The 17,490-nt window shown below is 42.3% G+C and overlaps 1 protein-coding gene across 1 annotated transcript in view; it reads right to left on the bottom strand.

Annotated features, from left to right (window-relative positions):
* Positions 1–404: 404 nt before the first annotated feature.
* UROC1 (urocanate hydratase 1) overlaps positions 405–17,490 on the bottom strand; it is a 48,856-nt gene continuing 31,770 nt past the window's right edge. Inside the window, exons 15-20 of the mRNA XM_083602767.1 lie at positions 16,747–16,817; positions 14,269–14,367; positions 12,361–12,460; positions 9,988–10,069; positions 3,893–3,992; positions 405–2,637 (exon numbers count right to left, since the gene is read on the bottom strand). Of these exons, the coding sequence (XP_083458893.1) occupies positions 2,497–2,637; positions 3,893–3,992; positions 9,988–10,069; positions 12,361–12,460; positions 14,269–14,367; positions 16,747–16,817 (593 nt within the window). The 3' untranslated portion in view covers positions 405–2,496. The remainder of the gene's footprint in view (positions 2,638–3,892; positions 3,993–9,987; positions 10,070–12,360; positions 12,461–14,268; positions 14,368–16,746; positions 16,818–17,490) is intronic.

Raw genomic sequence — 17,490 nt, 5'->3', positions numbered from 1 at the left:
TATAATGAATATATCTGTACCCAGAAAAGTTATTTACACAGTTTGCTTTGTTGATGCAGTTTTAGTATATCCAAATTCATATGAAGAATATTGGCCACAAACATGTTCACTCTATTATGTCTTGTCAAAATATTGTCTTTATATTTATATAAAATCTTTATAAGCGTCTTTTAAAAAAGCAACAACCCATTATTGGGAACAGGGTGTCCTTAAGTCTCTATTGTAGAGCTCGCTTGGGCTATATAGTGAGATATGATTCATTGACAGCTTAAATTGAACTGCATTCCGCTGGCACAAAACCATGGAAGGAGGAAAAAACCTTGCAATGAATTGCAGTTATGAAGGAACCAAAAGTCATCTACTTCAGCCTCTTCTACCACAAGAGGGAAAATCAAATGGGGCAGTTCCTGTTCACAGAATCATTTATTGGAAGCAGTTACTTTAGGTGCAAACAGAGTGTGTTTTTTACATAATTTTAACCAAGGTGATTCCATGGGCAAGTATGGCAGAAATTGAGACTCCAATTTACCCAGTATCTATGCTGCGTTCAGTAATTAAACCCATGGTTCAGCCACTTTTCATGTATTACAACTACTTTATAAAAAACAGTTTGAGTTATTTAGTTAAACTGTTTTTGTTGATGGTTAACTATTCTAGATTAACAATAATTACATTACTCTTTGAGGGGGATGATTATTTACATCTCATTATTAGCACATTGAAATAGCAACAGAAAAGTGTCTTTCCTCACCTAGGTTGCGGAAACGAAGAAAGCTAATCGGGTTCTGACCTTTTTGTGAAAGGACTGATCAGTTCTTGTACTGAAAACAGAATGTGCTCAGAGGCATGCTGTTCTTTAATTCTGACTGTTTGTCTGTTGTACCAGGCTCTGGTTACTGGATCTTGGGGTTTGACTAAAATAATAATAATAATAATCATAATAATAATAATAATAATAATAATCAGCTAACAAGGAAGGAGCCCTCCCTTCTCTGATGTCACTGATGAAGCTAAATATCTGGTTTTACAATCTATGGCCAGAATTAAGTGAGATGTTGAAATATTTGGCATTGTCTGCATGCAAACTGGGTGTGGGTAAGCTCCAATAGAACCGGGAGCTTTTAAATTTATTGGCAAATTCCAAAATCAAAAGCACATGAAGATAATATATCACTGTGTGTGTGTGATCTGGCATCTAGTCAGGAATGTTCTGAACGGAGAAGTAGCTTTTGTGACCTAAGAGATACAACTGTGAGCAATTTTCACATTGGATATATCACCACCGAGTGTGATTCATCACTGCAGCTCTGTCAGCCTGAAAAGATCTCGACCACCAGCAGCCGAGGCCCATTCCTGCCTCCATTCCAGCTAGCAGCCACAACCCCATCACAGCTGTGGCATTGTGCAGCACCAAAAGGCACCAACTCTTCTGTAGGCCATTTGCAAACTGTGGTGCAAAATGGTGGCATGTTCTTTCCTTTTTTATGGCTGGAGATGATGTTGGAGAGGAGATGAATGATGCTATGAGACAGGATGACAAGGAATGCAATGTGGTGGTGATGGTGAGTTCTCACATCCCTGATAGACAGAGAGGGATATAAGCAAGGGGATGGACAAACAGTAGAATTCAGGGGAGGTGAGTGAAGAATGGGTTGTGGGACAACTCTGATCCATCCATCCATAGTGCTTGGAAGGCAAATCATCCAGGCAAACAATTAAGTGAATGCTTCACCCTTGTTGTGTATATAAATTAGCTAAGGAATCGGGTATCCAAATCAACAAATACAGTGGTACCTCGGGTTAAGCACTTAATTCGTTCCGGAGGTCCATTCTTAACCTGAAACTGTTCTTAACCTGAAGCACCACTTTAGCTAATGGGGCCTCCTGCTGCCGCCGTGCCGCCAGAGCACGATTTCTGTTCTCATCCTGAAGCAAAGTTCTTAACCTGAAGCACTATTTCTAGGTTAGCGGAGTGTGTAACCTGAAGCGTATGTAACCTGAAGCGTATGTAACCGAGGTACCACTGTAAATGGATTTCCAATGGGGGCCCGTGTCAGACCCTCCTGAGCAGCTGAAGTGCTGACACACAGGCATAAATATTCTCATAACAACAATGCTGGATTTTGACTACAAACCTGAAAAATGGGTTGCTTAAAAGAGCATTAGAAATGGAACATATGTGTCCTTATTTCTTGTGCTTGGATTTCTAGACTGACAAACAATCATAGATGTTGACAATACAACTCATGCTGGATAGATTCTTTGGTTGGGAAACATTCACTGTGATGCGATGGAAATATGTCCGTTACTGTTGAATGTTAAGTAGGTTGGAGTTTCCAAAAAATGAAAATAAAAAGGGTCCACTGTCCTGGAAGACAAACTCAAAGGCGTGTTTATTATGCCAACTTAACTAAGGCTTGTTGAAGACCAGAAGAGCATTGTTCAAAGCCTGTTGCTGTTATTTAAAAAAGGCAGAATAAAAAATTTAGTATAAGGTTAACAACTCAAGGCTTGTTCCAGGATATTGTCATCTACCACCTTATGTGGAAGAGTCACCTTCAGCTTCTTGTCTTTCTGCATGGCTTGGCAGATAGTTTCATATGCATTGTTGTTGCCGGACCAACAGCGTCTAGCAACCTGTCCATAGGGAACAAAAATAAATGGGTATAAATTAAGAAAAGAGTCATTTGTCTCTCAGCTATGTCAATCGTAGGAGAACACTTCTAATCAAATGGTTCTCCTTTTTAACACATTTGATTTCTCAGTACAGTATCTAGCTCCTTCACCCCCTTGGCCAGGCATAGGCAAACTCGGCCCTCCAGATGTTTTGGGACTACAATTCCCATCATCCCTGACCACTGGTCCTGTTAGCTAGGGATCATGGGAGTTGTAGGCAACAAACATCTGGAGGACCAAGTTTGCCTATGCCTGCCCTTGGCTGTCGCCCCCCCCCCCCCCCGCTTTAAAGTAAACCTGGTATGTTTTAGTTCCAGTTACAAGATTATTGGCTAGCACTAACCACAGGCAGTCACAGTATCAACAGGGCGTTTCACAAGGTTCCCTCTGATGTAATGGAAATACTAAGGTGATCTGTAATATGTTCCATTTTAGATACAGGCATTTCTTGAGCAATCGCTGCTTGTTATATGGGGAGGTGTTACACAGAGCTAAGCACTCCTAAAACTGACTGAGTACAGTGATAAAGCCTTTCCCACATTTAAAGAGGCTAAGAAAACACTGTGCTTTGAGGGTTTGAAAATCAGATTTAAAGTGTTCAAATTTGAGGAAAGCGCCTGGAGGAATCCTGCAGTTATCGCATCAGTTCAAGCTTTGTTTACGGGCTGCTGTTTTTATCATTTGCCTCTGATAAACGAGGCTTATTAAGAGTGTTCCTCAGTGGCTCAAGCCTAAAGATTAACTTCCTATATGACATACCTACATCTCTTTCAGCAGTGACAAAGGAAGTTACATGCAGAGCAAATCCCTTTTGAGTCCTGCATGATAAATTGACTATGTCCACTAAAGCAGGATGGTTTTCAGTTGCTCAAATCCCTCCTGCAAAATTAAAGACCCAGAATCCAAGACCCAGTAACACTGACCTGCCTCCACAAGAAAAACCTTCAGCTACTGGAGCTAAACTGGAGCCATATTCCTCACTGCACAGGACTATGGCTGTTTTTTAGAATGTTGTACAGGACAAACTCCTGGAGACCTTATTAAAGCTGCAAGTGCTACATTTCATTAGAAAATAGCTAGCCGAGGAAATGACGCTTTGTGATTTCACGTGAACTTACTAAGAGATTTATGAAATTCAGTATTTTTCAATACATTTAAAAACAAACAAACACCCAAGCAATATTTCAGAAAAAGCAGATCAAGCATATTGGCTTACTCCATTGGAAACATCCCAGCTTAGCATCATCTTCGCACGTTCTTCTGCATCTGCTGAGCCATCCAGGACAAGGCCAAATCCTCCGTTTATCACTTCTCCCCTTTAAAATGAATTTATTTTTTTAATCACTTTTTTGGAGTCGAATAAATCACATGCCAGTGCACTACAATCAGACACACATTTGGGAGGAATGAAAGATATGTATTTGACCTAAAACAGTGCTGTAATTGGGCACATTTAACTGATGGCAAATGTCCAGTTCAAGTAATGGACTCTGAGAATCCTGGTGCAGGATAAGGATTTTGCCTTTTCCCACACTATGCCCAGCCAGCAAGACCAATTCTTATTAAAGTGCCAGTGCCAAGGGTTGAGCTTGCTGTAATTCTCCTGAGTACAAGATAGTCCAAACAAGTACTTGTTTAAACAAATAATGAAAATGCCTGCATGTCTGATGATTAAGTGTCTAAAGTTACTGGGTTTCTCAAAGGCCAGGCCATGGCTATTGAAGTTTATTACACTGCAGTGTGGAATTCAGTTGCTGCATGGTGGCAATGACCACCTTGGAATATGAATAAAGACCTTGGAATAGGGTCCTAATGGAATTATGAGAAAGTATTCTTTCATTAATTATTTAATTAATAGGTTGGTTTTTTCCCAGTTCCTCCAGGCTTTGTTACTGGGGGATTTGTTTTCATGTTACCTTGCTGACAAGTCATAAGAGCATGACGTTTGCCCTTTGCAAGTGTCAATCTAGTCCAGTACAGTGGTAACTCGGTTTAAGAACAGCCCTCTTTACGAACTCTTTGGTATAGGAACTCCGCAAAACCGGAAGTAGTGTTCTGGTTAGCGAACTTTACCTCGGTCTACGAACGGAAGCCAAACGGTCAAAGGGCACCGGCGGCAGGAGGCCTCATTAGGGAAAGCGAGCCTCGGTTTAAGAACGGCTTTGGTTTAAGAATGGACTTCCGGAACTGATTAGGTTCATAAACCGAGGTACCACTGCATTCTGAATCCAGATGCTCCTGAAGTTCACAAGTAAGGCGTGAAAGGGATGGTCACTGCCTGTTCTTTACCCCAGGTAGCTGGTACTCAACGTCTACCTGGTACTTAAATGTATACCACATCATATCTGGATGTTCCTATTTTAGTTATTGTGGATAACGGGGACAAAGCAGAACTCAGCGGACTCTATAACCTGTAAATGTGGCTGAAGGCCTTCAAATGTTTTTAAAGCCGAGATGATAACAGATTAAACAGAGCAGAAGCTGATACTTTAAGGGTGCCTTCATATGTAGAGGCTGCAGCTGGGGAAAAAGTAATTAAAGACTGTGCTACTTTTCTTAGATGCCCAGGTGTGAGTCAAACACAGAAAACAGTTAGCTGGAAAGCTCTGTAAAATGCCACCCCACTGTTCATTAAAGAAAGTTTTAGACTACAACCACAATGAACTAGTTTCAACTCTATTTAACTGCTATATTTATTTAAAGGTATGCCTCCTTTTAAAAAAAGGGAACTTAGAAGGGAGGCATAGTTCTACAATTCTGTGTTGAAAGAAGCCATGGCAGTTAAACCCATTTCCAAACATTCTAAATTTTTCACCAGCTATGGCAACAAGTCAGAATTTGACCAAGGCTGAAGCCTAAGTTGTGTAAGCATTCTAAAATGCATAGGTTTGCATCTAACAAAGTATCCAATGAGCAGAATGACTTCTGCTCAGACAACAAAAGATTCTCTCCCTCTCCTCCCCTGCTTGTATCCTGTGCGCACACACCCCACCACTGCTCTGGGGGGCCCCAACTCTCTGGAGCAGGTTTGGGGTGGGACGAGAGGGAGGTGAAATTCTACTCCAGAGGAAAACTGGATATACCTTAAAATACTGGATATACCTGAAATAGACAGAATGGATGACAAGGTTATGTGTAAAGGGTTAGATTTTACAACCGCAAACAAAGAAAGATTCTTGTTGCATTTTAAAGACTAAGAAATTCATTATGGCATGAGCTTCCACCATCAGATGCAATCCACAAAAGTGTTTGCTTGTCTTTTGTTGGTGTTTAAGGTGCTACAAGACTTTCCCCTATTTTTGTTGAAGGCTAACATGGCTGGAAGTTCTTAAAATGGATTAAAGTAGCCACACGGTGAACTGAGATTCAACTAATGTTGCTGGGGGAATGTCTTCAGGGACCAAATCAGTATTGCCACAGAGGCCAGCATAATATGAGTAAAAAATAGTTAGATGTTCAGGCAATGCTGAGATTAAGCACCAATTTACAATGCTTTTCCAAGTGCTGTAGTTCCTCCACCGATCTCTGTGTGATGCCTGGTCAAAATCACTTTCTAAGTTTCTCATACTGGAGTCAAATCTAGAATTCTGCCATGCAGTTCAATAGCTAAGACAGTGAGGTCCAGGTTTGCCCCACTCCACATGCCTAAAAATGCTCATAAATTAAACTTACAACAAGTCATGTTTGTTAAGCTGAATTTTCCAACAAGTCTTCTCACTTTTATTGGAGAGCGCTTTGCCCTCATTAGTACTGGGTCATATATTCAAATAATTAAAGAAAGATGTGGCATTTTGACCTAAGCTACCTCCTATAATTTCCAGATGTCTCCATCCAAGGTGATCAAAGAACTCCAGGCCCCTCTTGCAATCAAGACATCACACTGTTGACTGTGTACTTCATTTGGTAAATTGCCTCTGTCTCTTTGTTGCTACAAGTCACTTTGGCCTCCTGCTAATAAATGGGCTTTCAGAACTGAGCTGCCCTAACAATGGCCAACCCTAATGTAACTCCCTATATGCTCCAGCTAATAGTAAAAGGATTCCGATTCATGTGAGAAAGTAATTAATGTTCAGCTCTGTTTAGGCGGCATGATTATCAGCCTATAAACAAAAATATCACAAGTCTCTGAAGGAAGAATGAAAATTTGTGGAAAGGAAACTAAAACATGCATATTAGAAGTGGCTGATAAATCCATGTGTTTATCCATTGGTAAAAACACTGCAGTTCAGATCTGTCAGTTCTCTAGCCAGCAGTATTGACAATGGAATGCTCAGTCTCACAGACATAAAACAGCACACACATTTTATCATGAACTGATGAAAGATTGAAAAAAAGCATGTCTGAATGATGGAGTTTTCAAGGACCAGATGCATGGATCCAATGCAGCCAATCCCAGTGCTGGGCATGAACTAATTCACTGATTAATTCACTGAATTAATTCAAAATTCTCTGACTCACACCTGAAAATAGTTCCCGTAATTCCCAGGTGAGTTGAACGTGATTTTCTTTTAGTTTATATGGGTTTCATCACACAGCTCTGCATCTGATTGTGGTCACTGCATTTTCCATTTTTACGTATCTGGAAAGTGATTTTGTTTTAGCTTAAAGATCATAATTGTTGGGGAAAACAAATAAAGCAATTCTTCACATTGTACCGTGTGTGAATGTTTTGATGTTTACTTAGTCTTATTACTTATATGTAAAACATCAGCAGAGCAGCTTGTAAAAATTTTGAAGGCTGAAAAAAATGTGAGGACCACATGAGTGCATTGTGTCTTGAACTGTAATGGAATTAGCTCCATTTTGGAGGGGGTGAACTGGAACTGGTAGTAACCCCTTTTAAAAAATGAACTTTCTGAGCAGTCTGCAGTCCCCACCAGCCTCAAACTTCAGATCACCTTGATTCCTTCTAATGGGCAATGCAGACAGCCACCATGGAGGGTGAAGTATTATCCCTAGTGCTTTTTTACCCTTCCTATTTAGTGCAAAGTAGCCAATGGAAAGTATGAGCTTAAATTGCATATTTTCCTCATTGAAATCAGAACCTGTTATCTTTTGACTGGGACAGAATTACATGTTAGAAGAAACACAAGAGGGCAGAAGTCTCATTGTACAGGTGGAAGTCCTTGTGCTAACAGGCCAACTTCATTGGATACAACCCACAGAAAGGTGCCTGATTCTGAATAAGGCAATTGGTCCATCTAGCTCAGTATAGTCTGGACCAGAGGCGTAGGAAGGGGTGTGTGGTTCACCCTGGGTGTCATGACTGAGGGGGGTGACAAAATGGCAGGCTAGTGGGCGGCACACCTTGCACCCGGTGGCAGCAGCTCTTCTGACCAGGCGACAGAGAGCAGTCCTCCTCAGCCAAGGCAAGGCCATAGCTGTCAACGTTTCCATTTTTTAAAGGGAAATTCCATTATTCCTAATAGGATTCCTCGCAAGAAAAGGGAAAAGTTGACAGCTATGGGCAAGGCGCACCTGGCTGCAGCAGCTAGTGTTGTGTAGTGGTTATGAGTGACAGACTCGTCATCTGGGGAACCGGGTTCGATTTCCCGCTCCTCCACATGCAGCTGCTGGGTGACCTTGGGCCAGTCACACTTCTTTGAGGTCTCTCAGCCCCACTCACCTCACAGAGTGTTTGTTGTGGGGGAGGAAGGGAAAGGAGAATGTTAGCCGCTTTGAGACTCCTTCGGGTAGTGATAAAGAGGGATATCAAATCCAAACTCATCATCATCACCTGGCTGCTGAGAGCAGGAGGAGAGTGAGCAGCAGCTGCCCCACCCCTCTCCTGCCCTGAACTGTGGCAAGTAGGAGGGCACCCTCCGTGCCCTGCCCCCTTTGGGAGCGTGCCCGCCTTGGGCAGCGCAGGCATATGTTCCACCTTTGGTATGGAGCAGGGATGGGGGAATCTATGTCACTTCAGATGTTGAACTACAACTTCCACAACAACCCATTACCATTCCAGGAAGCTAGCTGTACTAGCTGAATACAGACTGTGTGGTTCCTGTGATCATTTATGTCTGCCAGCACGACAGGAACCAGGATAGCAGAATGGGTGAAAACCTCAATGGACAAGCGCTGCAAGGTTGAGGCAAAGGAAAGGAGCAGGGACTGTTGTGCCTAACCAAGAGCTTGGGGAGGATATCTTGCTCTAAGAAATCTTCCAGGTCCAGTGCCCACAGAAAAAAGGTTTAATTTGCTCCTTAAAAAAGAAAGAAAGAAAAAGCTAAAACTAATTGGAGTGAGAGCGGAGGAAAAAGCAGACTGGCACCTGACCTGTTTTGTATCAGTGATCCCTTGCTGCATTTTAGCATATGGACATGTTATATTGGGGTCCAAAGGTCACAGGTTTAAATGCAGCTTGCGGGGAATCGAAATGCATCTCATCCACTGGCACCCTGAAGAACTAGGCAAGTTAATATGGTGTTGGAAGCAAGTTCTATTTAGAAAGAAAGAAAGAAAGAAAGAAAGAAAGAAAGAAAGAAAGAAAGAAAGAGAAAGAAAGAAAGAGAAAGAAAGAAAACCTCGAAACTACCGTAACAGTAGTGAGTTTTCCACGGAATGCAGTGGTCACTGTCTTAACATTTGGGACTTTTTTTAAAGATCTGGGAATGAATTAGAAGAGAATCTTGCAACATTAGTCAATAAAAAGAAACCTCAGAGTCTACTTAAACCATTCTTATCCTGGTTTTGCACTCTGAAGGCAGCTAATACTGTAACTTCATTTAAAGGCAGCCCACAATAATGGGCTGTGCTGCATGAATCCCACTGGAGCTGTATAAAAGCACAACTGTTCCACAGTTTTCATTAACTTGCATAGAGATTGTGTGGGGTACCTTGATGTGTTTCTAAAGCACAGATGGAGAGCCTGTGGTCCTCTGCATGTTCCTGGACCTCCATCCCCCACTATCCCTGACACTGGCTATTGCTGGTTAAGGGAGTTGGAACCCCACAACATCTGGAGGGCCACAGGTTCCCCTTCGCTGTTTTAAAGTCTTTCCAGAGGAGTAACTGTGTTAGGTTTACTCCAGAGGAGTAAAGTGTGGCACTTTAATTTGTCACGGCATAAGCTTTCATGAGTCCACATCAGACTGTCATCAACGAAAGCTTATGCCACACCATGCATGTTAACATGGCACACTACCCTTTGTCATTTATAAAGTTTGAAACAGAAGCAATGGAGACTCCCATGAAGGCATGTCCTTCAGCAGCTCAATCCTGTTGCCCTACAACCATTGCTGTTTTTTGCTGCAGCCGCATGGCACTCAGGAAATGACTTCTCCCTTCCTTTTGAAGACAAATTCTCCTTACCATCCAACACCACCACCGTTGTGCAAGGCAACCCAGGTGGCTCCTCTGAATGAGTCCCCCACAAAATTCTGAACAGCCATATCTGTGGAGTGAGAAAGCAGATGAATTACCGAAGCATGGGGATTCTTAGGTTAATGTGGGGGAAGGCGCATAATATACGTGCAGCTGTGAACCCAAAGCTTTCCTTTCTTCATTTCATTGACTACTTCCATTCCAGCTATCACATTGCCCTAACATTGTTGCCAGAGGGCTAAAGCAAATGCGATGGTAGCAGATCTGTGTGGCAAAACTTGAGATTGCTGCCAGATGCCATAGCAATTTAAAACACAGCCAGTGCTAATTCCGGAACTCAAGACATCCTTAGTGAGTCACCTGAACTATGAGGAATAGGCCTGACCAGGGCAGGCAGCCCAAGGAGTGTCTGCTTCTGCTTCTCCTCCTTATGAGCATCACTATGCTGGCTCATGACCTGTCCTTCCCTCAGACAGGTGAGCAGGCAGGCAGTGCCAGCCAGCATGACTAATGGTCAGGGATTATGAACGCTGAAGTCTAGCAACATCTAGGAAATAACAGACTCCCCAACCCAGGCATAACAGAACACAATCTTCTCCAGAGCCTGTTGAAATCCTTGGAAAGATCACGTCTCTGAAGGCCTTTCCTTGAAAATGGACTTCACTTTGTGATAGATTGTAGGCATTGCTGATGCATTTTGGTATGTCTCTGAGTTATTCAGTTTGGGGCAGGCTGGATGTTTCTCGTTTAATTTAACTGGCTTCAAGTAAGTAGGTTTACAGTGGCTGTAAATTGCCTTGGGAGGGCTTTTGCCCTGAAAGGCTGCCTTTAAATAAAAATACAATCCTTTAAGTAAAAATATAAATGCATTTTCTCATGTTATGTGTACTTATAAAACTGATAAACACTTCTTAAGTAACTTCAGCTTATCTGAAATTCAACCATATAAAAATGGAATGTTATTATTTACAAGCAAATTCCTCGTCCTGGAAAATATCTAAGGGCGTTTCCAGAATGTTGTTTTTGGGGGGTGGAGGGTGAGATTCAGCCACACACTAGCAAATACAGGCTGCACAATTAAAGTTGATTTTGTGGTCTTGCACAAACATTCCCAATAAGGGAATTGATGGGGAAATGCACTGAAAAAGGTGAGATAATGCAACATCCCCACAAATAAGACTGAATGTTCAACAAACAGGTGGTGTTGTCTAAGCTCCTCACAAACTTTGTGCAAACAAATCAGGAAGAGTGTGCAATAAACAGGTCATCCGGGGCAACTGAAGGCATTACAAAGATGTCTGCAAACATGACATGCATGCTGGCAACATCAGCCCTGACATGTGGGAATCCCTTGCAGACGACCACAGTGCTTGGAGATAGGCAGTCAAGGCCTTTAGCAGTAACCAGAGGAGAAATGACTGCTGGGAGGAGCGCAGAGAGAAGAAACACCATGGTGCATCTGGACGCTTTCATCTGCCCTAGCTGCAACAAAACATATCTCTCCAGTATCGGTCTCTACAGCCACAGCAAGCACTGTAACCCTCCAATGGTTTGACTTCACCCCTGAAAGTGCACTCCACTGTGGTCTCCCAAGACAGACAGATGCCAACCGTTAAATGTGCAGAATCTTAGGAGGGAGGAGAATTTCCACAGTGATTTAATCGTCGGCCTTTCTTCCCCTTCCCTCCACTAGGCAGGATATCTGCATTTTTATGTTTTGAACTGCCACAAATGTATTCATTGAACTGACACCTGACATTTAGTTTAACTTCTAGTAGCTCTGCCTATCAGATGCTGGGATCTTGGTTAGCTGGGTAGAGATGGGAATACCAGCGGGTTCAGCTTGTCATTCAGGGGCGAGAATAGCTGTAGATTCTGAAATTCTCTCTTTTATTCAGGGACGGGCGCTTTGTCCTTCTTTGAATTAGCTCCCTGTGTATTGATGGGGTAATGGCCATTTACATTATAAATAGTTAGAATATAATGTTTACAGTATCCTGGTCTAAGTTGTGCACTCAAGTTCTGTACTCTAGATGTAAAGAATATGCTATTTTTACAACTCCTTTTTTTTTAACCTCGCCCTGTGCGTGCTTATGCCATCTCTGTCTACTTACTGCCTCAGAAAAAGTAGGATATTCCCTATGGAAGTTCAGACTACCATAACCTAGTTAACCTTCCAAGCCAAGGATGATTCAGCATCTCCCTCACCCCCTATTTTGACATCACTGAATTGCGGGCAACCTGTGTAGCAGGAAATCTTACCTACCAGACTAAAACTCTCCATGCTATTCAGCGAAATTATTTTTCGCATCTTAATCAATTCTGATCGCTCAAAAGAGACTATGCACCTATTCAGCTGACCTGCACAAAATGCTGATCCATCATAGATGTTCGACGTTTCTCTGTAAGGACTGTCTGTCCCACTTACATCATGGTGATCTCGACTAAGGACAACTGGTGCCTGCAATATAAAATAAAAGCTGAGGAGAGAGCAGTCAGAACTAGGGTGGGTGGGAACAGATCACTCTTCCTATTTAAAAGGAAGAGCCTCAGTTGACAAATGTACACTAAACCAAACTATGGCATAACTCCAGGTAACATGGCAGCAGAAAGACCAGGGAAGGAGTTATCACAAAATCCACCCTTTTAGATTCCAAAAATACTTGCTCCAAAATAAGGCCCGTTGAGTTCAATGGGGCTTGCTCCTAGTTAAGTTGGCATAGGGTTTCAAACCCAAGTCACTCCCAGAATTCCCTATTACCATCTGGCATGGATCTCTAATGGGATGGGTCAGAAATGACAGACCTGGTGAAGAGAACAAATTTTTGTTTCTGATCTTCTGGCAAGATTAAAGGATTATCTTCATCCTCAACCCCTGCTGTAAATTATTTTAGCATGGAGACCAGTCCAGATGGAGGTACCAGCTGACATATTCTCAGGGAAAGACTTTAGCAGTGAGTGCTTGTGTTTGATAAAAAGCTTAAACTTATTGAAGTGGAAAGATATGGAGCATGGCCCTGTTTTAGGCTGCTAGCAAATTATGTGGTCTGCTTGTAGTGCACTTATAAAGCGGGAAACCATGACATTAGATCATGCAGAGAGAGAGAGAGAAAGAGCTGATAGATTGGCATGAGGGTTTGATTGATAAAAGTATCTTATATTAATGGGTCATTCTGGAGTTCCCAATAAAGATCCTGGGGTCCAATACTGGAAGCTGATATGCACGGTCATTTCTTATTGTATGCTCCCTGGACAGAAAAGATACTTTAGCCACATTTCTCTGCCATGAATCATTGTACTGAAATAAATAGAAAGGAATATCTCTGAAAACCACTGGTCATTCCTAACAGGTTTTAAAAGAGGAGTTGGGTTCAGAAATAAATTTTAAAAACCCCACATTTTATACAAAACCTTATCACACCATGTGGTTAGTGTTAGAGCCAACTTCATTTCTGAGGGAATGTTCAAGGAGGCAGGAGAGGATATATTGTTAAATTATATCCTTCCCAACTTGTGTTAACAAGTTCTACAATTTAACAGAGTAACATTCCCCCTTTTAAACTTGTACAGCAGATAATGTCTTTGCCAGGCTTGTTTAAGCCTCTAAAATAAGTTTCTTGGTAATTCCCCCTTATCCCCTCATAAAAAGATTAGACACAACACAGTCTTGTATAAAATTATATAAAATAGTTTACTCACATTCTGTTCACAAATGGATCCCAGAAGGCAAATTTAGGTTACAAAATATATACACCTGGAATCTATCCCATAAGGAGATAGTTCTTTTGTCCTCTCTTGGAAGCCAAGAGAGCATCTCAGACTAAGCAGATGTTGCTTCTTCGAGGAATGGAGTCAGAGAAAGATATGGCTATTACCTGCACAGGTGAGGTCATGCCCACCTCTGGTCACATGTAGAGAAAGTCTGTCCCAGCCCAGGAGGAAACAGGAAGTTCCGACTGGCTGGTCCAGACATCGCTTTTATGTCCACTCTAGGAATGTTGTACTTGACTGCTCTGTGTTTCACATACCACAATTTCAACCCGATATTCTTTGTTATTCTGCTGCATATTCATTTGCTTCAGGTGGTTTGCATTTTTAAAGGAAATATCCTTGTCCCAATGTTTTACCTTATCCTGCCAATGTGGGTGGTGTTCAACATGTATTTACTAGATAGCGGAACCATGTGGCTTTTTCCATCACAGGCCAATCTTGTATGCTAGAGGAAAAGAAGCAGGTAACATCAAAGTGATATATGCAAAGACAATGTACCTTAATTTTTCCTTCGGCGATGCTTCGGTTAATAGCCAGTGCAATAGCAACACGACCCTTCTGATCTGAGTACAAAATTCTGGCTTGGGAACCCACAACCTAGAAAATAGAAATAACAGAAATATCTCCAATGCTCCAGATGTGAGCCAGCGACATTTCTCTTCCTCACAATACCCATCTTCAATGATTACATTATGAGGAAGCCATTAGGCTTGAAATAAATTATTATTATTATTATTATTATTATTATTATTATTAATATGCTGCCCATCTGACTGGGTTTCTCCAGCCACTCTGGGTGGCTTCAAGCAAATTATAAAACCACAGCAAAACATCACACATTAAAAGCTTCCCTATGCAGTACAGGGCTGCCTTCAGATATCTATTAAAGAAGCCTTTTATTGTTTCTGGGTGCACAGTTGTGGTGCGTGTGTGGCCCCAGCAACAGTTTATCTGGTTTGCAAATGTGCCTCCCAGGCTCCCAGAGTTTGGCAACACCTGGTTCATCCCAATCCTAGAGCTTTAGCACTTCAGCTCTTCATGTTTAGGTCATTTGTACTGATAGGGTGTCACTTGAAACATTTCTAATGTTGGACAAAAATAGCAGTGGGCAGTTTACCCATGCTTTGGGATTCCTGCTTGGCTTTTGGTGCTGAAGGACTAATGCTCATCATAAGAATAAATCACACATTGGCTGCCTTGGACTGCCTGAAAGCACTTTTTTTTTTAAAGGTCTGCCTGCCAGAAATGAAAATATTCCCTGAAAGTCCTGTTAGCTTGGAAATTTTCCAAAGCCCCTTCCAATTTACATGACCCAGTTAGTGCAGCAACTATGGCCTAGTTTTTGCTAAAGTAATAAATCTGTGTCTGAGCTGGGCTACTTCAGATTGCAGATGGGGCGCCTCAGATGTTTTAATGCTTCTCCGTGCAAAGGAAAATACCGGTAGGTGTCAGGGACAAGGGTTCCAACTTTTCTCTGGTGCTTAGTTTTCTAAGAGCAGAGAATTTTCGTACTGTATAAAAAAGCAATCCATCATGAAAGGTCTGCCCTGCAGGCATGTTTATCACCTCAGTGAGAACTAGTGACATGAATAGAACTAGGCTGGATTCTGCATACAGCCAAGCTTGGAACCAGGGCTACTTAGATAATCCACCTTTGCAGAGTTCCAACCCAGATTTTGAGGTTCCACTGAGTCAGATATGTTTAATGGAGCAAAAATTAAAATCTGTTCTTGTTCAGGAGGTACATTTCCAGAATTTGGCAAGCCAACAAGAGGAGATTCCTCTCTTTTCTGCATCTTTTCTTTAACACAATGTGTGTATGCTTAATTTGAAATAAAACCTGTAAACTGTTTTCAAACCTTACATCTTTGTAGTAAAAAAACAATGCAAATTTTAAAAATGAACTCCTCACAAAAGGCACCTCAATTTTAATCTCCCCCCCCCAAAAAAAATTAGCAATTGTACTTGTCTACAAATTGTTATATTGCGAAAATTAAAAACAACAACAATAAAAATACAAGCAAAGGCTTGGACCCTAACTTGCCTTTGAAACAGAATTTGTGTTCATAGTATGGGACTTTCCCCGCCCCTTTCCACAGCCCACTGTGATCCCAAAGATTTGATCCCATGGGTTGTTGTTGGTTCTTGGGAATGGTGTGGGAATGCAGCTTGGAGCAGCTGCATATGGAGGTGGACTTGGCAGAAATCACACACACCCTTAAGTGAATTAGAGGTGCAATTCTGGCTAATTTGTTTTTACTTTTTTAAAAAAGAGAGAGAGAGAGAGATGGATTTATTTATTTATTTTAGGAAAAGGTTTGTGTATTTCTTCATTTTGGACACATGCACAAAATCCATTCTATTCCAAAAACTGGGAGTGCTATTATTACTCAACTGGAATGGAACCAAAAGGAATGTCATAATTTCAGACGTTTCATGGAGCAGAACTGAGAGAATTAGTTTATTCCTCCTTGCAAGCCACATCATTGCTCAGCCCAATGATGGCAGCTTTGCAATGATGTGGCAAATGTGATTCAAAATGCAGAAGGCAGCATAGCCGCATGGTCATTTTATCACATGCTGTCTGATCTACTCAAGCCACAAATGAATGAGGAAAATGTGATAGTGTGAACTGGGATGCTCATGAATGTAGGCGTGTGAGACGCCTCTGTATCCAGAAGGTGATTAATTTTTTTTTTCAGAGGCCTGGAGGCCAAGGCAAATATCACATACACAAACCTGCATACTATAGCCCCACTCTGTCCCCCCCCCCCCCGTGCCTATATGTAAATTGTTTTAGGAAGGTGCCAGTGAGATTCTGGCACTGAGAACGCAGAGACAACCATTTACCAAGAAAACAGTTTTAGGTTTTTGATTGGGCTCAGTCTTCCATTTGGAAACTATGCCCTTTAAAATGATGACACTGAATCTGAGCAGTGCACACAGTCATTCTTTTAGTTGGCAGGATCCACATACCAAATTGTGCCTCCTGGCTTCCTGGATCCAGCGGATGTTATCGGAGTATTGTTGCTTCACAGATGCAGTCACTGGACAAGAGGAGGGGAGAGGGGACAAAATGGCTCATAAAGTGAGTACATTGCAGCCTAAGCCATGTGGTAACTCCAGAGGCCAGCACGTAGATACACTATATAGAGAATAAGATACAGGGAATGAAAAAGGCATGAGCACCTTTAAGATGACAAGTTAAATAGGAATGGAGGGTGGATAAACGATTGATGATTGATTGATTGATTGATTGCCACTAGGCTTGCACATAAGGGACGCGGGTGGCGCTGTGGGTAAAAGCCTCAGCGCCTAGGACTTGCTGATCGAAAGGTTGGCGGTTCGAATCCCCGGGGCGGGGTGTGCTCCCGTCGCTCGGTCCCAGCGCCTGCCAACCTAGCAGTTCGAAAGCACCCCCGGGTGCAAGTAGATAAATAGGGACTGCTTACTAGCGGGAAGGTAAACGGCGTTCCGTGTGCTGCGCTGGCTCGCCAGATGCAGCTTGTCACGCTGGCCGCGTGACCCGGAAGTGTCTGTGGACAGCGCTGGCTCCCGGCCTCTAGAGTGAGATGAGCGCACAACCCTAGAGTCTGTCAAGACTGGCCCGTATGGGCAGGGGTACCTTTACCTTTACCTAGGCTTGCACATAAACATGCACAGTCTACTAATAGGGCCTCCCGCTGCCGCTGCGCCACCGCCACGCGATTTCTGTTCTCA

This window comes from Podarcis filfolensis (assembly GCF_964270895.1).
Source record: "Podarcis filfolensis genome assembly, chromosome: 2".
Lineage (NCBI taxonomy): Eukaryota > Metazoa > Chordata > Lepidosauria > Squamata > Lacertidae > Podarcis > Podarcis filfolensis.
This window is presented reverse-complemented; position numbering and strand designations above follow the sequence as displayed.